The sequence below is a fragment of the Thermobia domestica genome, chromosome 11 (genome assembly GCF_964235325.1).
Source record: "Thermobia domestica chromosome 11, izTheDome1.hap1.1, whole genome shotgun sequence".
Lineage (NCBI taxonomy): Eukaryota > Metazoa > Arthropoda > Insecta > Zygentoma > Lepismatidae > Thermobia > Thermobia domestica.
Window position 1 is genome coordinate 130,854,277 of NC_137464.1, and position 23,150 is coordinate 130,877,426.

General features: G+C 34.9%; 1 protein-coding gene across 4 annotated transcripts in view; it reads right to left on the bottom strand.

Annotated features, from left to right (window-relative positions):
- LOC145664449 (DNA topoisomerase 2-binding protein 1-A-like) overlaps nucleotides 1–23,150 on the bottom strand; it is a 1,008,895-nt gene that overhangs the window by 171,575 nt on the left and 814,170 nt on the right. For all 4 annotated transcript variants that reach the window (XM_081731135.1, XM_081731136.1, XM_081731137.1 and 1 more), the window contains one exon: nucleotides 324–620. In XM_081731135.1, the coding sequence (XP_081587261.1) occupies nucleotides 324–620 (297 nt within the window). The remainder of the gene's footprint in view (nucleotides 1–323; nucleotides 621–23,150) is intronic.

Below are 23,150 nucleotides of genomic sequence, written 5' to 3' on the forward strand. Positions count from 1 at the left end.
CGGTATACGCTGTACATTGTGCCAGAAGTGAGAAATGTTGTTAGCTTTCGCATTTAACTGGCAGAATGATGCCAGCTGATACTGTACTATAAATTTTAGCATACATAATTACTGACATACGTTTTATCACGATGCATACGTTTTAGCATATATGTTGTTGTATAAGCTAGTAAAACAGTAAGAAAAGACCAGTTCCTTGCATAATGAAAGAAAGAAGGAAAAATAAAAAGGTGTCTAAAATTTCTCAACAGAGAACTCCGAAACATATCCATGATAAAATAAAATAATATTTAAGAAATACAATGAAAATATTAACTACTTACACTACATAATGAATTAAGTTTGTTGCAAATGTTACTTCTCTTTTCTGCAACTCCATCAGTACAATCTTTATTATCTTTCTCTCTTCGTAATTTACGAGAAAATGACATTTGGTGCGACGGTGTATGATGTGAAGATACAACAGCCAGGTTCATTTTTGGATTATAAGTATGCGGAAATAATCCTTCATCTACATGTTTCTTTTCATTGTAGCAAGTATACACCCAATCTGGAGAAACTATAAGTTTTCCATCTTCTTTGGCCATTCGAAATTCTTTGGCATTGTCATTTTGTCTGCCCTGCAGGAAAAAATAAATAAATGAATAAATAAATAAACATTATATGCAATATCTGACACAGTAAATTAACACTAAAAAATGAGCTTATGGATATTATTATGTACTAGAATACGAAAGGGATCAATTCTGATAATGACTTAAGTACTTGGTAAAGCCCTCTTTGGCAGTATTCAAGCTTTAATCCTACGTGGCATGGTATCTAGTACGTCCATTAATGACATTCTGTGGGTGATATTATCCGTCAGTCTCTCAACAAACTTTTGTTTGAGGGCCTGTGTGATGTTAGTTGTAGAAAATGCCAATAATTTCTATAGGATTCATCTCTGAGGGTTGTCTAAGCCACTGCAGGGATTGAATCCCATTTCACTCCTTTACACTGTGACATGTCCTATCATTCATGAATTCCGTGGAGTGCCAAGACAGTTTGCCTGTTTTAAAGAAGAGTAGCAATCCATTCTGTAATACCCCATTCTATTACGCCGCACAGATAAAGTTACTAGACCACATGTCCAAATTTCACCGCATACCATGATACTTACGCCGCTTTATTTCACTACAGAACTCTTGAATTTTGGTGAATCGTTGTCTGTCAATCACTTTCACTCCCATTGTAGACGCTGTAAAAAATTGACAAAATTTCCTATTATCGGAGGAAGTTACATTTCTAAAAGTTTTGTAACTTTTGGACATAGCGGTGCCCACTTGTGTCTCAGTACCATTTGTGGTTTTGTATGCAAATGATTCATTTAGCGACGCATCGGTACATTCCCGCAGGGTGCAAATACAGATGGACGATTCTTGGTGATTTGTCACCCCGATCCTGGGCGTAGCCACTGATATAAAGGCCTGAGAGCGCTGACGTCACGAGGCTCATACGTCATAACCGGTAAGGCTAATTTATTAATATCGCAGTCTTGCTTGCTTGATGTTTCATTGTAAATTGTGAAAATAAACACATCTTTCTAAGCAAAAAATACACCAATTTTAATAGAAGTATTAGAAAATACGTTAAAAGTGAAAGGTAAGTCAATATACTTAGCTGAATCTTCAAATATAACAAAGTTCATAACACCAGCAGCATCTTTGATTTCATAGTTTCATCTACAGTATAAATAGAAGAGATTAATTTTAATATCTGTTTCTCTTGCCTTTGTTGTAATTTATCGATAAGGATCGTAAAAATCATAAGTGTAACAATAATTATTTATTCTTGCACCGGAAAATAAAAAATGGAAGGATAAGAGAGAGATTCATTATTATAGACTGTAAGCAGCCAATATCAATCAAAAACTCTAAAATAGGCTTTAATTGAATTGATACATCAACAAGAAATCTGTTTTCAAGAAGTGCACACAATGAAACATTGCCAAAGTTTCTGTAGATTTTTTAGTGCATAAGGTGCATTATGAATAGTACAAACAGCTACACCTTGTACAATACCTGTACTCAATTGTGTAAATGCACTTGGGAAATTAACCATTTTAAAATTACAAGTGGTTGAAAAGCAGCCATAATGTAGTGTATCAATTGTATCATCGTTATTTAAATTTTTGAGTATGTATTTAGTTTGACTTTCTCATGAATGGCTTTGTGGCATTCATTAAGTTGGACACATATATAGAACCTGGTTCCAAATTGACTTTAATTACTTACACTTCCTTTTTCACCAAGAAATATTCCTAGTACTTAACATCGTGTTTAATATGGGGTGTTACATTCCTCAATACAAATTCACTTCAGGAAGACAGACCCATTATTGCTTAAAAAATAGCTTTTATGCGAAAATACGCAAGAACCTGTAGTAGGTAGTAATTTTGGTTAAAGTTCGGTAGCTGGCATTCTCCCGGATTGCTTTCCATGATGAAATAGTGACCGCGATTATTGAACAGAATAGAATAGAATATTTTTATTGTCGTTAAGTCTGTATACAGACAATAGACAACGTCAAATGCATTTTTTACAACTATGTTTTTTAATCCCTATTTAAATATACTCTTTATCTTCTTCAAATTCCTTAATATTATAATATGGTACAGTAATTAACCAATCATACAGTTTGCTTTTAAAATGAGTGAGCGGTAACTTTTGGATGTCTATTGGTACCCTATTCATAAATTTTGTATCCTGTATTGCATAGCTATTTTTAATTTTTGTTAGCCTGCTGTATGATACATCAACTTGTTTAGCATATCTTGTGTTGTATGAATGAATATCCTGTCTACGTTTCACATCCGACATGTTTTGTTTTACATAAACTAAAACTTTATATATATACAAATTTACAACAGTCATAATTTTCAACTTATAAAATAATGGTTTACAGTGTTCTTTGTATGATGACCCACTGATTATTCTGATGACTTTTTTTTAAGTAACAGAACCTCGTTTATGTAGTTACTACTCCCCCAAAACAATATTCCATATTCTAAGGTACTCTGAAAAAAGGCAAAATAGGCTGATCTTATATAGTTGTTCGGTACAATATCTCTTAAATTTCGTATTAAACTTATTGTTCTTGAAAGTTTTACACATACATATTCTACACATGCCTTCCATGTTAACTGCCTGTCGAGAATAATGCCAAGAAATTTCACATTATTTGACATTTCCGGACATTCATTTAATGAAAATACTTGCTGAGTAGTCTTATCTTCATTGAGAAGAAATCCGTTTGCCTTGAACCATTCCTTAGTTTCTATAAAAGTTTTCTCATTCATTTGCATTAGATCTATAGAGTTATTGCTAGTGTTTAGAAAGGTTGTGTCATCAGCATAGAGAAAGGATTTAGCTGAGATATTTAGTGGTAGATCATTTATCATTAATATAAACAATTGTGATCTAAGTACAGAACCTTGGGGAACCCCATGTTTTATTTGAATACTATCAGATTTCATTCCATTAACACTAATAATCTGAGTACGACCTTCTAGGTATGTTTTAAAAAAGTTCAGACTCTTACCTTGTAAACCATAGCATTCCAATTTTCTTAACAATGTATAATGTTCTACACAGCCAAAAGCCTTACTTAGATCACAAAAGGTAGCCAATGCAAAACCCTTGTTCTCAAATACTTCATGAATACATTTCAGTAGATTGTCAATGGCATCTATCGTTGGGCTACCGCTTCTGAATCCAAACTGTGAATTATTAAGCATTGTGTGTTCATTTAGATAATGATATGCCTGTTCCTTCGCCACCGTTTCAATAATTTTAGAGAATATGGGTACTAAAGATATAGTTGGCTGGACATAATCTGTCTCCCTTTTTAAAGACTGGTATTACCTTACTTATTTTTAGAACATCTGGGAAAATCCCTTCACTTAAACATTCATTAATACAAAATGTAAGCGGCTCAGCAATATAGTTAATTACATTTTTAATGAACTTATTCGATATGTCATATATATCTTTGCTATTTGATGGCTTAAGTCTATTAACTATGCGTATGATATCTTCCGGTGTTACCAATTTAAAATCAAATATGTGCGAGTATTTATTAAGTTTATTTTCATATTTATCATATCCTATTTTATTAATATTATTTTTCACTATATCTATAGAGTTTATAAAATATTTATTTAATTCATCAGGTGCAATATTCACTTTATCTATCGTATTATCATTTGCTACTTTATTTATTAATTTCCAAGCCATTTGACATTTATTGTGAGAGTTTACGATGCTTATTTGGTTAAATTTCTTTTTCTCTTCTATTACAGCCTTTTTATATATTTTACGTGTAGTAGTATAGTTTCTTTTATTACGCTGTCCTCTCATTTTTATATAAATTATAATAAGTCATTACTTTCTTCTTCATATCTGCTAATTGAGTACTGTACCACGGAATATATTTATGTCCTTTGCTTAATTTACCGGTGTTTTTGTAATGACCATTTTTCTTTCCGGAAATAACATTTGAAATTTACTTATGGAAGTCTTAAAAAAAATAGTTAAATGTATCATTCGCATTTATGTTCATATCTCTATTTAGTCCCTCCCAATCTTCATGTAACAGTGACATAATGAAGTTATTCATTTTTTTAATTGTCGTCGGTCGAGATTTAACCGTTACAATATCAGAAGCCTTCCTGAGACAGTTTTTATATATATAGTTTCACAATACAATCCAAACCGAACAATGATCGGAAAAATGAAAAGGTATTACCTCGCTACTCACATTATTTCTACTTAATAGTAAAAATATTATCTAGACATGCGTTTAGTCTTGTTGGTTTATAATTTTGTACACAATAGTCAAATTGTCTTAGTAGATTTAAAAATTCCGTTACACTTTTTTTTTTTTTTTTTTTTTGCTCGTATTTACATCAAAGTGAGAATTTATATAACCCCTATTATTACCTTGTACTTTTTCTTATAACTTAAATGTCAATAAACCTTCCAATTTTTCCAAAAATATGTCAGGATTTCCATCAGGCGATCTATACAGTGATACGATTATTATCCTCAGATCTTCTAAACATATTGCAGTTGCCTCAAAATCTATTTCTACGCATAAAAAATCCAAATCTAGTTTACTATACTCTATGTCAGACCGCAAAAAGATAGCCACCCCTCCCCTTTTATGCTGTTTCCTACTATAATAATTAGCCAAAATGTACCCATTCAATTTATAAAATTCAAGTTCGTCTTCTGTCGCCCAGTGCTCACTCATACATAGTATATTTGCTGAATTTTCAATTGCAAAATCTAATAGTACACTGTTTTTTTTTCTACTTAACCCTTGTACATTCAAGTAACAGATTCTCACATCTCCATCAGAATTGCTTTCTCTATCGGGTTTTATGTTTTCAATGTTATTCCTGTATTCAATGCTAAAAAATGTTCGTTCCCTACTATAATTTCGTTGGAAGGAACTAATGTGTTCCAGTACAGAGGTATTGCGTTATCTCCTTTACTATTTACCATCTCGTATACATTGTTAATTATTTCTGCGCACACGTGGTTTTTGCCGTACCTGTTTAGATGTAGACCATGTGGTGTGTATAGTTTCCTATCTAGCGCACTTATGTCTACTACACGAACGTTTCTGAAATATTTTGTTATTTTATATATTTCTTTGTTCACACGTTCCACTTCTTTATTCACACATGACCACGTGGCTAAATCATATCTGTATGGCACAGTGAAAACTATAACCTTTGTATATAACAAGGCCTGAAGCCGTTGTTTTAGACACCGTAAAAATGCATTTACTTGATTTTTTGAAATGTCATTCGCCAGCCAAGAAAACTACTACATCATTATCGCCCATTGATACCGATTCAGAATCAATTCCCTCACTAACTTTATCGAAAGTTGCACCTTGTTTTATAGTGCTTTTTACTTCACAATTTCTTGAGTTGTTGAGATGCAACCCTACATTTCTTCCTTGACTGTCCGCGTAAAGATGTATTTTTCTTGTTTGTTTACTTTTACAGTATGACTGCCACTGACTCTTTTTCTTTGCAATACTAAGTCACATTCTGTGTCGGTTATTTCGACACTTTCTTTGCACTTATCATTTACCTCACTTAGAACACCAAATCTGTTTGTCAGTAATACTTCGTCTTCTACTTTATTCCTTGTATTGATTTTCTTCGCACTACACTTGTTTGTATTTTTCACTACTACGGTCCACTTATCACCTTGTTCACTGGTTAAGTGTTTACTTTCCGTAGGGGACCGTTCTGTACTAGTTATTTTATTGTGAGAACTTACCATTGTTCCTTGTACTTGAACTTGCGCGTTCTGTATCGTGTATTTCCCACTTGCACTATCGTTTTTTTTTTTTCCACACCATATTTGTTCCCGGAAGTAAGCCTACTGTTTGTATGTGTTTTATTGATCTTTAAGAGATCACTGTATGTTTTGCTGTTACAGTGTGAAACCTGTTGTTTGTGTTCCTTACCCTAGATTTGTTTCGCGTTTTCCAAACAACTTGTATCTTGTACATGTACTTCAGCCAACTATAAAAGTTTAGTTGTAAGCTCTATTTCTTCATGTCTAAATACGTCTACCTGTTTCTTAAGCTCACTAAAGTCTTCCATTATCAGTTTCAAACACGCTTCAATATTATCAACCCCAACACAATAGCTCGATTTCAATATATTTTGATCGTCATTTGTTTTCGTAGCACTTATATTGTTTTTGGCTCTTGATCTTGTTATTATGGTATTTTTGTTTTGAATTTTTATGTTACATGCTGCACAAACATCTAATGTAGCTGATACACTGTTATTTTTACATTTTCTACATAGTTCAACATCACTACTTTGTCTTTCTTCAAGAGCTACAGGTCGACCAACTACACTCGCCGCCATCTTTTGTTCTGTGACATAACTTAAGCTAATTCAACGTACTACTACTACTAATACCGAACTACTTATTATTGCTACAGTATGACTGGAATAAATAATAATACTTATATACAAATGTATAATAATATAATTACATAGTAATCATATTAAGTCACTATACTAATCGTAGAACACAAGGGTTGTTAAATACTAATCACAGTTTGCGAATTGAATATTTTTCCCAGGAAAGTGATGAATTTCACCCATATACACACCCAGCCATTACATACGGAAAGTAATATAGAGAGTGGGGACGTTATCCTGCCAAAGATGAAAATTATCTTCTACATAGGAAGGATAAAGTTTTTCCAGAGGAAGGGGGGGGTGGCATCTCCCCAGTCAATTCGCAGAGTGTGTAGAGGGGTCAGAAGAGTAAATTAGATTATATATTGCATTAGGTTCTATACAGTACAGCAGGGATGTACACAGGGGTTGGGACCTGGGCAGGGTTGGCTGCTTTAAACCAAACCTTGGTTTAAACTTTTTTTTCTTTAAGCAGTTAGTTTAAACCAAAAATATAAAATGAGTGGTTCAAAGCTAGAGTGAAGTCAAATTTTCTTATCTATACACTTCTTGTACTGATATGCAAATTAAATTAAGTTGTATTTCTGACTAGTGAACTAACTTTGGACTAATTTATCACTTGGGAACATAGAACATAATTGAACATCTGTGGTTAGTTTTGGAAATGCCAATCTAGCGTATATTTCCACCTTTATTCTCTCTCACGAAACTGTGTTGTACTGCAGGCAGAACGGGGTAATATTTTACTTCCTACCATTCATGATCTCTATGACTCATTCAACGTCGCATCAGAGGAGGCAGAAAGAATGTTATGAGGAAAATATGTATTCCAATGCCATATTAATTTGCTAAGTTGCACTTTTTCAAGCGTCACCATTAAATTGATAATTATCTGTATTTATTTCAATAAAGTGTTCCAAATTACACCTCAATTTGATTCCTTCCTCTATTGATGGTGATATCAAGTGATTTTTTACTGCTTTTATTAACATTTTATATTTAAAGGTGGTTCTGCTTTTATCTGTTGCATTCCGTTTTCTTTTCTTGTAGTTTATGTTATGTGAATCAACACTTTTTTGACTAAATTAATCGAACGAATCTCTCATGTTCATTACATCCCTTTCTAATTGCACTCCCCTATTCCAATGTATGAGAGGCCACATTTGCATGGGATTGAATAAATAAGTAGAGTGCATAGTCGTTCTTTTTATCTCTAAAGGTGGCATGCATATTGTTTTTATTTCCTATTTATTTAACAGCGGACTTATTTTATTCGAGCAGTTAGAAATAAGAAGTATGAAAACTAATTTTTTGATATTCTTCTTTCAAGTTTATTGTGAATTTTTTTTTCCTAATTGACATATTTTTACTACAGACATTGTATAGAAAAACAGATTTGAAATTTCTTCGTGAAGATTAATTTTTATGATATATCATTTTTACCCTGTCTAACAATAACGTAATGATGTACTTTTCTGGAAATTTTCAGTTTTACGTCCCACAGTTATGCCGGCTACGCTAAAGGAGACTGTGATGATGAGAAATGAATAAAATAGTGGAATGAAGAAAGTGGGAGGAAACGGGAGAACCCCGAGAAAACCCACGCACACGATGTTTGTCCACCACGAAGTTCACTTGGCGCAAGCTGGGATCGAACTAGGGACACTATGCACCAGAGGTGAACGCTCTTTCACTGAGACACCGCGGCCCGTGTATTTTTCTGGAGTGGATGATATGAATCAGTTCTTATAGAGCTCTTATGCAGAGATCAGTAAATTGTTTTTCCTTATATAATATTTTCAGAAATGACATCTTATCCTCATTTTTATTTCCATTGTTGATTTAGAGAAGGGATGTATGCTATAAAAATTATTTTGAAATTCAATTGTTGCATTCCTTCTATGTTCTATCCCTTCTACAAGCGAATCATTTAAATATCGAGACCAAATTTTCTGTTCCAGTTCAGCTATTTCGAAGCACTGCAGTAGATAAGGTAAAAACCACCTTCAGCTCACCGCACTTGGACAATTCATTTCATTTCTAAATATTATCTGAACCCAAAAACATTAAATCTGCTATTATCAAGTCAGATCAATTAAGTTATGAATGATTATAAAATTTTCGGATCAAATATTTTCCTATAAAATGCTTAATTTTGTGGTTTTTAGCACATAACCATTATGAACAGATGATTTGCATATCGCACATAATATAAGAGTAATAATCATACCACACATCGCTTAGTACTTTAGAGTTTATTAAAAATAAAGAAAATATCTAAAACCCACAATACATGGTTACTCTATGGTCAATGACATACAATATATTTAGAACTCTGAAAAATATTCTTTCGAATGTTACTTGAATCATCAAAATCGGTCAATAAATGAAGAAGTTAAGATTGGCCTGCCTATATATACACCTGTATATGCAACCACATAAAGCACACTAACTAAATTTATATGTTAAAAATTATGAATTTAAAGTAACGAAACTAAAGCTGGAACGTCACTTAGGCCTGACCTCATCATGTCTTATTGCTCTTCCGATGCTTTTCAGTCAGTTTTTTTTTTTTTTTTTTTTTTTTTCTGTGAATGCCTCTCGAGCTTCTTTTTTGCTCGATGATATTCTTTCTGTTCCAGCTCTCGCATCGACATGCGCTAGTTTCCTTTCACAACTCACTCTGCTTTCTGCTTTTAGAGGAGAAAGTAAAAAAATGCTCCATGATCAGAGGTGGACTTGAACATTCGCTACTATTCAGCAGTTAGAAACTTACAGATGGCCAGTCTGTAAGCAGACACCCAAAACTAACAGAATGAGAGAAATTATGCTAAAATCACTCTTAAGTGCCATTTGTTAACAATGTCTTAAACTAAATGATAAAATTAAGTGTCATCTATTAGTCAAGTGGATAACTGAAAGTAATTGAAGGGTTCATATATTGATCGACAAATATATTTATCTATCTATTTATCTATCTATCTATATATATATATATATATATATATATATATAGGGTGTATCAAACCACCCGTCCCAGGCATTTTTCTCGGCTCGTAGTTCACGTAGATACTTCAAACAAAAAACTGAATGACCAAATTGTATGTGGAGAATCAAATGGTGATACTTTCATATCCAGTGGCGTAGCAGAAATATTTCCACGGGATGTCAACTTCAAAATTTGAAATAGAAAGTGGTATCAATTTAAATTTCTTTGGAAGTATTATTGAAAAAGAAACAACTTTTATAGGAAACAATTTTCGCTAAAGTGTACGGTTTGGCATCTACGAGTGTTATTTGTTGTTGAATTGCTACTATCAAGACCACCCATGCCAGGCATTTTTCTCCGCTCGTAGTGCACGTAATAGAGATGCAAAAAAGCCGGCTTTTTTGAATCGATGTTTTTTTTTTACATAAAAAGCCGGCTTTTTTGGGAAAAAAACGAGAATTTTGGAAATTTTGGCTTTTTTCATTTTCATGATTTTTCTATCTAAATAGCTTTCTTATAGTATATTCTATACTTAGATAAGAATTCCATGACCTAAATGCCATATTTCGCTCTAAAATTCACCATCAAGATGGATGGAGCACATGTTTTACGAATTAAAGCTAACATGAAGAATGTAGTATTTGAGGGCAATTTTAGAGGCTATTTAACTTTATTTTAACTTTTGAGTTATCGATATTTTTTCTTCTCGATATCATTTCAGTTTGTCGTCTGTTTCATTTCTAAGAGCTTAGTACTCTAGCTTCTAACGCAGAAGTTAAACTTACGTTTTTCTATATATCCGTCAAAGCGTACGTTTTTCAATATATCCGTCTAACCGTACTTCCACATTTCTGTTATACTGTAGCTGTGCAACGATTTAGCAATAATTTTCCGGATACAACCTTGAATACTAATTTATACAAATAATCAGTAGCGGATTTAGAAACGTACTTTGGGACGGGTTTCTCTGATTGTTTCATTTTCTAAAATCTCCTAATTTTATTTGGGAGGAGCTTGAAGTTTATGAGTACAGGCATAACTAATACTGTATTTCGTTTCGTTTATATATTTAGCGATAATCTTCCGGATACAACCTTGAAGATCATTTTATACTGAGAATCAGTGGCGGATTTAGAAAAGTATTTTGGGAGGGTTTTTTTCTTACTAATGTTTAGTTTTTCTAAACATTCGTAATTTTTATTTGACGGCAGCTTAAAGTTTATGAGTAAAGGCATAACTAATAGATATTTCGTTTGTTTTAGACATTCCGTAATTTTGGGGAACAGGCTTCAGTCCGAAAGACCGCCCCCCCTAACCCTCGCAAAACCGTCACTGCTGGCAATTAGTAATAATAACGATTTAAAAACAATAAGAAATGAAGTCAGCCAACTCACAGTACACGCACTATTTCTACTTCATAGATGGAATGAAGAAAAGTTTTGTCAGAATGGTCGAATGCTGAGTTGAATTCCGAACTTCTCGATAGAAGCGCAAAAGATCCAGTCAATCATGTTTGTTGTGCAGTTGTATTTATCTTAACTTAAATATATTCCGTAGTCCTTATTTTGTGTGTTGGTGGGGTGGGGAGAGTTCCATAATGATACGAAGGGTGTGAGCCAAGAACATGGTAACTAACAAATTTTCAATTGCTGAGTTACGCAGCATCAGATAGGCAGCAACGCATACCGCTTCGTTTAATCCCTCATGTATAAACTTATGTGAAAAATCAGCTTTCCGACTTTCAAAATGGGTTGTGCAGCAGAAAATTTCTAATTTCTTAAAATAGTAAAATTATGGGTTAGCATGTTCTTATCTCACACCCTTCATGTTCAATCCCTCTTATTAAAAATACAGAAAACTTGAGGACTGAATAAACCGTGATGGTGCTTATATAAAACTGTAGAATTTCAAGAATATACAAAACCAAAAGCTCTAGGTGTGCAGCCTTTAAGTGTATCATATAAATCTAAGTATTTTTCTTATGTTTTATTTTAATTTTATTTTGTTCCAAAAAGAGGGTATGGAATATTTTGAAGTAAAAATACTACATAGAATTTTGCTACTTATTTGAGTATTTTTTTTAAAAGAAGTATTTACTTTTAGGGTTTGCTGGTTTACACCAGCTGTTTTTCTTCTTTTTTTTTTAATAAACAACTGGTTTAAACCGCAAAAAAAATAAAAGGTACAAAAAATGCGAATCGTGTGAACTTCATGGTGACGTTTCCATACATCAAACCATCTGCTTTAGTTTTATTTCCTTTTCACCTTTTAATCAAGGTGTCCCATGTTCAATTCTCGGTCGAACCACAACCCTTCTTTCATGCGTAAACAAAGTAGCGGTTCGGATGTCACTTTAAGCGAAAGTCTTCTCCTTGATAACCTCGGTATTACGTAAGGATGTTAAGCCTGAACATACGAAACGAAACTAAATTGTATATTTCTGCATGCTTGAATGCCTTTTGTTTTATAAAGAAGCCAAGGTTGCTTAAATATACTGATATAAATTGACAAAATTTATCGATTGCCTACGTAGCTTCCAACATTAGCTTGGATTGTACTTTCAATGATATGTACGCACTAAATTTGTAATTTAATACCTCAGTTTTAGCGTACTGATTATGATACGTTGACCTTTAAATTTTACATGCAAAGCAATAACAGGATTTTTTCCGTTATTGTTTTACATTTAGAGTAATGACGGGATTTTCCCGATGGCTAGGGCGGGAGTTTCTCAATTTAAGAAATTTACTGACCAGACTTCTTTAAGCTTATGTGACCTCTTCCAGCATAACCCCGTTGTTGCATAATAACACCAAGGCGAAACAAACTTATTTCTGTCAATATGTAATATAAATACATAAAGCAAAATATCTAAACCCAAAAAAACCTGGTTTAAACCAAATAAGCCTAGTTTAAACTCCCCCCAAAAAACGGGTTTTTGGCATTTTCAAAAACAACCATGGCTCTTGCCAACCCTGCTTACTTTTGTATGTAGGAGGTTAAAAAAAATCTTATTATATACATTGGTTAATCCTTTGGAATTCATAATGTAAATATGTTGAGAAGTAAAATTGTTTGAAATATCTTTTCGAAATTCATGGTTTATTTTCGAGGTTTTATATTATTATCGGCATCAACCACTAATTAAATGACTTTGTGTTGTAGAGAACCGAAACAAAATCTGGTTTATCAATTTAAAGCAGAATTTTGAAAAAAGCCCAAAATTTCCCAAGCAAAAAAGCGAAGCAGAAAAAACCGAGTTTTTTTTCAAAAAAGCCGGTTTTTTTTCCGAGCCCTTGCATCTCTAGCACGTAAACACATCAAACAAAAAAGTAAATGACCAAATCAAACGCGAAGAATTAAATGGTGATACTTTCATATCCAGTGGCGTATCGGAAATATTTCCACGGGGTGTCAACTTCAAAATTTCAAATAGGAAGTGGTATCAATTTAAATTTCTTTGGAAGTATTATTGAAATAGAAATTACTTTTATAGAAAACAATTTTCGCTAAAGTGTACGGTATTGCATTTACGAGTGTTATTTGCTGTTGAATTGCTACTATCAGACCACCCGTGCCAGGCATTTTTCTCGGCTCGTAGTGCACGTAGATACTTCAAACAATAAACAGATTTGGTGTCGCAAATAATTCTCTGTGCTAAATTATTATATCCGTCGCAAAGTACTAGTAATGATTTTAGATTGGTTAATCTACACTTGTAAACCTAAAATACAGCTGTATTACGTTGTATTTAATTCTGTCGCTTGCAGAAATGTTCCTTACAAACATGTCTTTTTGTGCAAAATATTGAATTTTACCTGTAAATCTTCCAAAATGTGGTGTGCCGAAACTACACCTGCACGAAAGAATGAGACAGGTAAAGAAGGTGGTCAGGAAGAAAAAGAAGAAGCTGTAAAAGAAGAGAGAAAAAGAACTTTTTGTATGATGGTTAATAGTAGCGAAAAAGGTATATTAATTGGTGCCATATGACGCCGTGGAAAAAAGAAACAAAAAAAGTTCCGATAGAAAACAGTTGAATATTTGTTGATTGTAGTTAAAAGATAAACAGTTGAATGTTTGTTGATCTCAGCTCTTAGTGTTTTTTATTGCGTGTGCTTGAGGAAACCAATACGATGTTTTCGAATATCCAAGCTTTTGATATGTTAATGATTTAAGGTGAATGTCGGCAGAATTATCGCGCGGCTGCGAGGCTATATGGTGAACGGTTTCCCGATCGTGCTCGGCAGTCGAGAAAAGTATTTCGGCGCTTGGCACTTCGTGTGCAGAGAACTGGGCATATTCAACTTCATTACAACAAACGTCAACAGATCAAACGCCGTGTTCAGGATAATCGGTCTCCCGACATCCTTGCTGCAGTCCGTATGGATCCTCAAATATCGACAAGACAATTAGCCACGGATGCTGCTACGAGCCACATGACTGTTTGGAGGATTCTGCATAACAACTAGTTGCATCCTTACCATGTTCACCTGCATCAGGAACTCCGAGAACAAGATTTCCATAACCGTCTGGAGTTTTGTCAGTGGACAAACGCCAGAACCCTTGTTTTCACCAGAACATTCTGTGGACGGATGAGGCAACCTTCAAGAGTAATGGAGATGTACACAACGCTAACTACTGGTCCAGCGTGAATCCTCACTGGGTACGTGAAGTTGACAACCAACATATCTGGATACTTAACGTCTGGTGTGGTGTAGTGGGAGGCCAAATAATCGGTCCCTATTTCTTCGAAGGTACTTTGACAGGGGTAGAGTACGATAATTTTTTGTCACATATTCTTGGAAGCTGTCCCACTAGCAACTCGTGGAATGATGTGGCTACAGCAAGACGGTTGCCCTGCTCATTTTCCAAGAGTTGCCAGACAAACTGTTGAACGTTTATTTCCAAACAGGTGGATCGGAAGAGGAGGCCTGGTTTCCTGGGCAGCTCGTTCTCCGGACCTGACTCCGCTTGATTTTTTCTTTTGGGGACATGTCAAGGAGCTGGTTTACCAAGAGCGTCCTACTAGAAGAGAGGACATGATGGAGAGAATCCGTAATGTCTGCAGTGCACTAAGTCCAAATGAAGTGTTAAGAGCAGTCAACAATGTCCCGGTACGCATTCGCATGTTCATCGCAAGTGCTGGACGATCCTTTAAACATTTATTGTGAGTTTATTTTGTCCAAGTATGATATTTTGGGAAGAATGTACAGAACTTGTAGTTCATGTTATTTATTGTATTAATTATCTTCACTTTATTTGTACTATTCTTGAATAATTATTTGTGCAATTATTGTGAAAAGTGATTTTTATTGGAACGTTTTCATAAGTTAGGTGACCCGTTAAGAAGCCCGGGAGAGTGGCAATAATTTCATAACTTTTAAATTAATTTTTGTTTTATGTTTTATTGCTGATACTTTGGATCAAATTTGTTTCATACGTAGTTTGACTTAAAACCCATGAGTGTTATTCTTTGCTTTTCTATTTTGAATTGGTTACGACCCCGCAATTTAAACTATACTGTCCTGCAATATGTTTTCATTTGTTGATACGTACAACAGGTATGTCATAACATTTGACACTGAATGATATAAAGAGTTTTCAACAACAATGCTATTTGATAGAACATGTGTTATCTGGTGTTCTTTTAAAGTAACTGCCAATTAAGAGGAGCATACTGAAAGTCGTGAGCAACATCATTGATCAATGAACTACTTCCTATATAACTAATGGGAATTAACTTTCTCCCACATTGCAACGAAAGTGATTCTGCGACACTATCGGCTAGAGTTGTAGCTAACTATATCGTCTGCTCCTGGTAGTAGCTACGTGCATCATTGGCTAATTCTATCAGACTCAATTTGATTCGTTCTTGTTTTTAATAGTTCGTAGTACCCAACTTCCTTGAGTGGTGGTGCAACGATCTCCACAGTTTCAGCGGAAGAGCAGCTGAAACCTCTTATACTCTATGAGCAACATATTTTCACAACCGTAGTCTTTAGTTGTAAGTAAAACCAAGTATATCATCTCAATCTACAAACATTTTTCTTTCTTTCTTTCTTTCCAGACGTTGACGCTGTTTTTGCTAGCACGTAACCACAGGCAGGATTTCCAAAATGGCCTGCAGCGATGTTTCGTTTCGTCACCGTGCTGTGTTTGAATTCCTGGTTTAAAAGGACCAATCTGCTTCTGAAATTCACCGCAGACTGCAGCATGCCTATGGAGATGTGTGCATGGGTGAAACATTTTATGAGATGGGCGAAACATTTTAAGGATGGAAACACGATTATCGAACTTGAGCCACGCAGCGCGCACTCTCGAAGTGCCTAAACGAAACGCGACAAGGTAAAGGTTGATGAGCTGATTACGGGAGATAGAAGTAAAACTTATCACTGTGAATGATATCGCTGCAAAACTTGGTGTTGAACATAGTGCGGTGCAAGAAATGATTCACAGGTCAGGTTATCAGAAGGATTTTGCCCATTGGGTCCCACGGTTATTAACCGAGGACCATAGACGTCAGGGACTAACCATTGCCCAAACCCTTCTTTAGAGATTTTGATATGAAGGTGATGACCTTTTGACGGGTATTGTGACTGGGGATAAAAGCTGGTTCCATTATTATGAATCTGAAACAAAACGACAGAGTATGGAATGGCACCACTTGATTTCACCACCGAAGAAAGCCAAGAGAGTGCAATCGATAGGAAAAGTTGTAGGGAGCGTCTTCTGGGATGCAATCTGATTCACTTTCTTGAGCTTGGACAAACCATAAATTCTAGCCGCTACATCCAGACACTTCTGAAGCTCCGTCGTGCCTTACGTGATAAGCGCCCTGGAAAGAAGATTATCCTTAAATAGGATAATGCGCGTTCGCATATTTTACGTGCCACTATGGAGCAGATCAGGAGATTTGGGTGGAAAACACTTCCACGTCCTCCCTACAGCCCCGGCATGGTACCCTCCGACTACTGTCTTTTCGGTTTTGTGAAGGGACAGATGCGAGGCTATCGATAAAGACATTGGAGGATATTCGTCAAGCAGTGCGTCAGTGTCTATGGGCAGCTGGAACGGAATTCTATCTCAAGGGTACTTTCAAATTTGGAGATCGATTGGAAAAATGTGCGCGAAAGAACGGAGACTATGTAAAAAAGGAAAGGAAAAGTCTATAGATTAAAACGATATACAAATAAAGATCACGGTTGTGAAAAAATACTGCTCACGACTTTCAGTGCGTCCTCGTAAAGCTTTTGTTCTGTAGTTGCAATTAAACAATAAATAAGACATAGATGCAAAATCGTAGAATTTAACGAAAAGTGTTTCCTGTAAACGTTCTTTCTTTTTCAAAAATACTTCCGAACAAATTGAAATTGATACTACTTTCCATTTGAAATTTTGAAGTTGACACCTCGTGAAAATATTTCCGCTACGCCACTGGATTTGCAAGTATCACCATTTGATTTTCCACATACGATTTAATCATTCAATTTTTGTTTGAAGTATCTGCGTGCACTACGAGCCGACAGAAATGCCTGGCACGGGTGGTCTTGATAGCAATTCAACAACAAATAACACTCGTAGATGCCAAACCGTAGATTTTAGCGAAAATTGTTTCCTATAAAAGTTGTTTCTTTTTCAATAATACTTCCAAAGAAATTTAAATTGATACCACTTTCTATTTGAAATTTTGAAGTTGACACCCCGTGGAAATATTTTTGCTACGCCACTGGATGTGAAAGTATCATCATTTGATTCTCCACATACGGTTTGGTCATTCAATTTTTGTTTGAAGTATCTACGTGAACTACGAGCCGAGAAAAATACCTCGGACGGGTGGTCTGATACTCTGTCTCTCTCTCTCTCTCTCTCTCTCTCTATATATATATATATATATATATATATATATATATATATATATATATATATATATATATATATATATATATATATATATATATATATATATATATATATGTATATGTATACCGGGTGCGTCATTTATGTCAAACCTTGATGACGGAGAAACCAAAAGAGAGAGAGAAGCGAAACTTTGCATGAAGCAACTATACAAAGGGGCACATTGGTAGACGTATTATTTGACATCACCGGATGAACAGTGTTGCCAACCCAATATAAAGTTATGATTTTTTTAATGGAACGACCTAAATTGTATTTCATAATTTAATTCAACACTAAAAAGGAAGACGAAACATATGCCACCCGCAGGTCAGTGTTGCAAACTTCTCGAGAAATAACATTAAATATATGTCACATTTAAACGCCTTTTGCACACACAGGGAGTGAGGTACACACTAGTTTTGCACAATAATTTAAATATTGGTCAGAACGGTTTAAATTGACACCAAGTTTAGATGGGTCCGTTAAACAGTGTTGACATAACAGAAAAGACAAAAGTTGAGTTTGGATATGGTGCAATAACTCGAAAAAGGCCATAAGTACATTACAGTTTAAAATTTATAGGACAATTTGTTATGTCATGGGAAGCATTTTCACGTTTATTTGAAGTCGATAAGTCAAGTACTTACCGAGATATTCGGAATTTTGTAAAAGCTGAGAATTTTGCGCTGTAGAAGTTGGTAACGCTGTCTCAAATTCCCACTCTTCCCCTCAACGTTGAGGAATTCGTAAAGAAGTGGTTGAAACAAAATATAAACATTAATAAACACACATACGATGAAAAGGAAACTTTTTTTTCAGTACTTGAAATGACTAATTAAGCGTAATTTACTGGATATGAAAAAAAAAAAAAAAAAACGTAAGGAAGTAATAGGACTTCATATGACAAGATAATACAAAGCCGTAGAAGACATGTAGGTACCTAGTAGCTACTTTCGCACGGTGAAACTATTTATCCTCTTATAAGTTTGGGACACGAAAATCAAAACAATCCAATACTCGCACCACTAAACGATACGACAGGTCAAGCTGCTTTACTGTGACAAATCTGGATTGAGCTACGAAAGTATGTACCATATGTTTGAAAGATTTGCACATACTGATATGTAGGGTTACTAGACGTGTTCTTTTATGAAAACGTGAAAATGCTTCTTATGACATAAATAATTGTCCTATATATTTTAAACCGTAATGTACTTATGCCATTTTTCGAGTTATTGCATTATATCCAAACTCGACTTTTGTCTTTTCTGTTATGTCAACACTGTTTAACGGACCCATCTAAACTTGGCGTCAATTTAAACCGTTCTGGTCAATATTTAAATTATTGTGCAAAACTAGTGTGTACCTCACTCCCTGTGTGTGCAAAAGGCGTTTAAATGTGACATATATTTAACGTTATTTCTCGAGAAGTTTGCAACACTGACCTGCGGGTGGCATATGTTTCGTCTTCCTTTTTAGTGTTGAATTAAATTATGAAATACAATTTAGGTCGTTCCATTTAAAAAATCGTAACTTTATATTGGGTTGGCAACACTGTTCATCCGGTGATGTCAAATAATACGTCTACCAATGTGCCCCTTTGTATAGTTGCTTCGTGCAAAGTTTCGCTTCTCTCTCTCTCTTGGTTTCTCCGTCATCAAGGTTTGACATTATAAATGACGCACCCGGTATATATATGCAGGGATGCAGGGTGTCCGGTGAGGAAATGTAAAGATTTTGGGAGGTGGTAGGGGAGGTCATTCTAAGCCAAAATGCCTATATGAACATAGAATCTAATCTCCTTCGTTTCGGAGATAGGGGTGAAAGTAAGTTTTTGCCGCTTGCACTTCTCAAGTTCCGTGTGAAAACTTATAGAACACCCTGTGGTTGGTTTTACGTTAAGTATTATACCTCGTTTTAAAGCTACTGAAACAGGCTCTCAGACGGTATACAGTTTGTCCACGTACTGCATACAAGAGGGAAATAATGGAGGGAACATTTTCGAATTGTGCTATAAAATTCCCTTTTTCAAACAATTTTTCGCCACTCTTGGGTGGAAACACTGACAATAGAGTAGCAGGATCTAATTGGGGGGAAACAATGCTGTATACCACAAACCCAGGGGAAATGTCAATTTAGTGTCCTCATTAGAAAGCAGAGAAAAATGCTTACGAAAGAATTTAATCGTAAAAGAAAGATTTCTACTGGAACCAAACAATTGTGTTGATTGAACACTTATACAGTAATTATGTCCCTTATTGGAATGTTATTGGTATTACTGTATTATTCGAAGAATTGTGGGACCTTACAAGAGTAAATCTACAATCACGTGGATTAATACCATTGTAATACTTATGAGTTTAATAATCGTCGAAAAGTACATTAATTAGAGCAGAATAGGAATGTAGTTGAATACAATGGCAGGCACGAGGGCAGACCGAGACGTAACACTACTAGCGTTTATCTTCAACATTACTATTCAACAACAAATGTGCTCTTATAAATTTAGTGGAACAAATAACATTTGACCAGAAGACACTTGTGTCACCCCTATGTCATGTTCTGTAAATACTTATGGTTGATTGTAAATTACAGTACAGCAAAATAGAAGCCATTAGATATTGGTAGCAGTAAGTTTATTACAGAGAACCTATGAACACTCAAACTGTATTTCACCTATATTTCAACTGGTTTGTATTAGTGCTCTCAAAGTAACGTTCTAACGCTCTCGATGATACGAAAATGAGGCAATCACCAAAGGTCATGTGCTGAAGTAAGGGTAATATTTAACAAAAAAAGATTCGCGTTCCACACAATCCCATTTTGAAATCTACTGTCGAGTGCATCGTAACATGCGTGGAGGAAACGGTAACTATAAACGATTGTAACATTCCTGGTCGACCGAAATCGGCGACAAAAAGCTTGATGTTGCAGTCATTTGTTGAAACTATTCAACTTAGCATTCATACAGCTGCTTAACAACACGACATTAGTCACATGTCTGCGAAAAGAATGTTGAAGAAAGTGAAGTTTCACCCATACAAAATTCATCTGATACAACAGCTCAATGAAGATGTCTTTGATCGCCGTGTAGAATTTTGTGAAGTTATGATGAAACAAATCAATGATAATCCTACTTTTCTCATCATCATTGTTTTGTCTGATGAAGGCACGTTCCACCCAACCGGTTACATTAACATACATAATTGCAGGTTTTGATTTGACAGCAATCTCATTGGTCCTTTCAGGCACACTCTACATCTTGAAAAGTTGAGTATCTGGGCGGCAGTGCTAAATATATAATAATTGGCTCCTTTTTATTAATAACAATATGACTTCTGAATTGTGTGAGGAGATGCTTCGAAATCAATTAGTTCCAGCTATGAGAGGCATTGCAGAAGACAATTTTGCCCATAGATGGTTTCAGCAAGATGTGCAAGACCGCACAACGGTGTAAATATGCGGCATTTTCTTAACACGGAATTTCCTAAATAACGGATTGGCAGAAGAGGTGAGATTGGGTGGCCTGCTCGTTCTCTGTTCCCCTGATTTATCACCACTAGACTACTTTTTCTGGGTTTATCTAAAAATCCGAATATACCAAACAATGCCAACCACTTTGGATAATCTTCGTGAAAGGGTTATTGATGAAGTTGTACTTATTGAACTGGATGTCACCAGAAATGCAGTATTTGTGTTTTCCATCGAATTGCTCACTGTCAGACCAAGAAAAATGCGCAGTTTGAGCATATGCTGTGAAACATCAGTTACACTTTGTTCATCTGCCAATTTTAGACAACCAAGTCGTGAGAGTCAAGGGGACTCATGATAATCAAGTTCTTCAAAAAACCGCAAGACTATGTGGCCTAGAGGCGATGTGCAGTTACACATTCCGTAACTAGGGTACAGGAAATCTAGATAGCAGGAAACAAAGACAAGACATTTTTTTTATTCTCTACTTTCATCCAAACCGGAATTTTCAACAAAGTTAGGGTTATGTTAAATCCAAGTGTAGCAGTCACCCCTCCCTAATAATTTTACTGAACTTTGAGAACGTATTTAAGAAGCCGGTGGATCTTTTGACTCTGGGAAGTAAAAAAGAGTGTGCCAACAATTAAGACTATCAAACTGATATATGTTGAAACGGCGCTCATCTTGGGCAACTTTGACAAAAAAACATAACACGCATGTGTTTATAAATAAAAAATAATTTTGAATTGTCTCTCATTTAACATAAGCTGCATGCCATTGTAACTAAACAAACGTGAGTTATTAACCTTTGAAAACGGGAAGATCATTTACAATAGCCCTGTATATAAATTAAGTTTCCTTGCGTTATATCCAGGTTTTGTAAATTTGTTCTCCTGTGAAATCTACTTTGTCATTTGTGCTCTTAAGTACTAGTCTGGAATAATGATTTTACTTAATTTGTCCGTGTTACGTGATATTGGTCTACTTGACCTTTACAATTTCTAAGAAAGGTGTTTCTTGTTACAAGACAGAAAAACTTTTCTTTCCATATCGTAATGCACTACCACGGTCGCATTGAAATATAAATGAAAGCAATTTTGTTTTATGCTAAGCCTTTCTAAAATATTGGTCACGTATTTCGTGCTTTTTAATTGCACGTGTATTTCTCGAGATATTTAGTTTATCATCAATCCCAGTTAGCGTACGAAATTTCTATTTTTGTGATTACAGCGCCATCTAGACGCATAACGAAAAGTACTTCAAGTAAAGTTTGCGTATTTTCGATCACAAAATCCAAATCTGCAAAAAAATAGGGAGTTTCCATTTAAAACTTCCAAGTTGCCCCTTGGGCTCTATGATTTGCCACATTTTTTGTTATTTCGGAAATATTTCAGATCGCAAAGTTAGGGGACGTACGTACGATTATATTCATTTTTTTGCGATTACAGTGCCATCTATTAGAATGACGAAAAAGTACCTCAAGTAAAAGTTGCTTAATTTTGTTCGTAGAATCAGAATCTGCAATAAAAATACGGGATTTCCATTTAAAATTTTCAAGTTGGCCCCTATGATGGGACCTCTGGGGGCACTTGTTGTTTACAAAATTTGATAGGCCCCTGGCATGGGTATATTCTTACGTAACTAGATTTGTAAAATATTTTGTCATTTCGAAAATATTTCAGATCGCAAAGTTAGGTGAGACACCCTGTATATACATGTATACATCCCAAACATTTTACGGTGGTAATTTTCATTTCCCAGAGTTTGTGATACTATCTATAAATAGAAAAA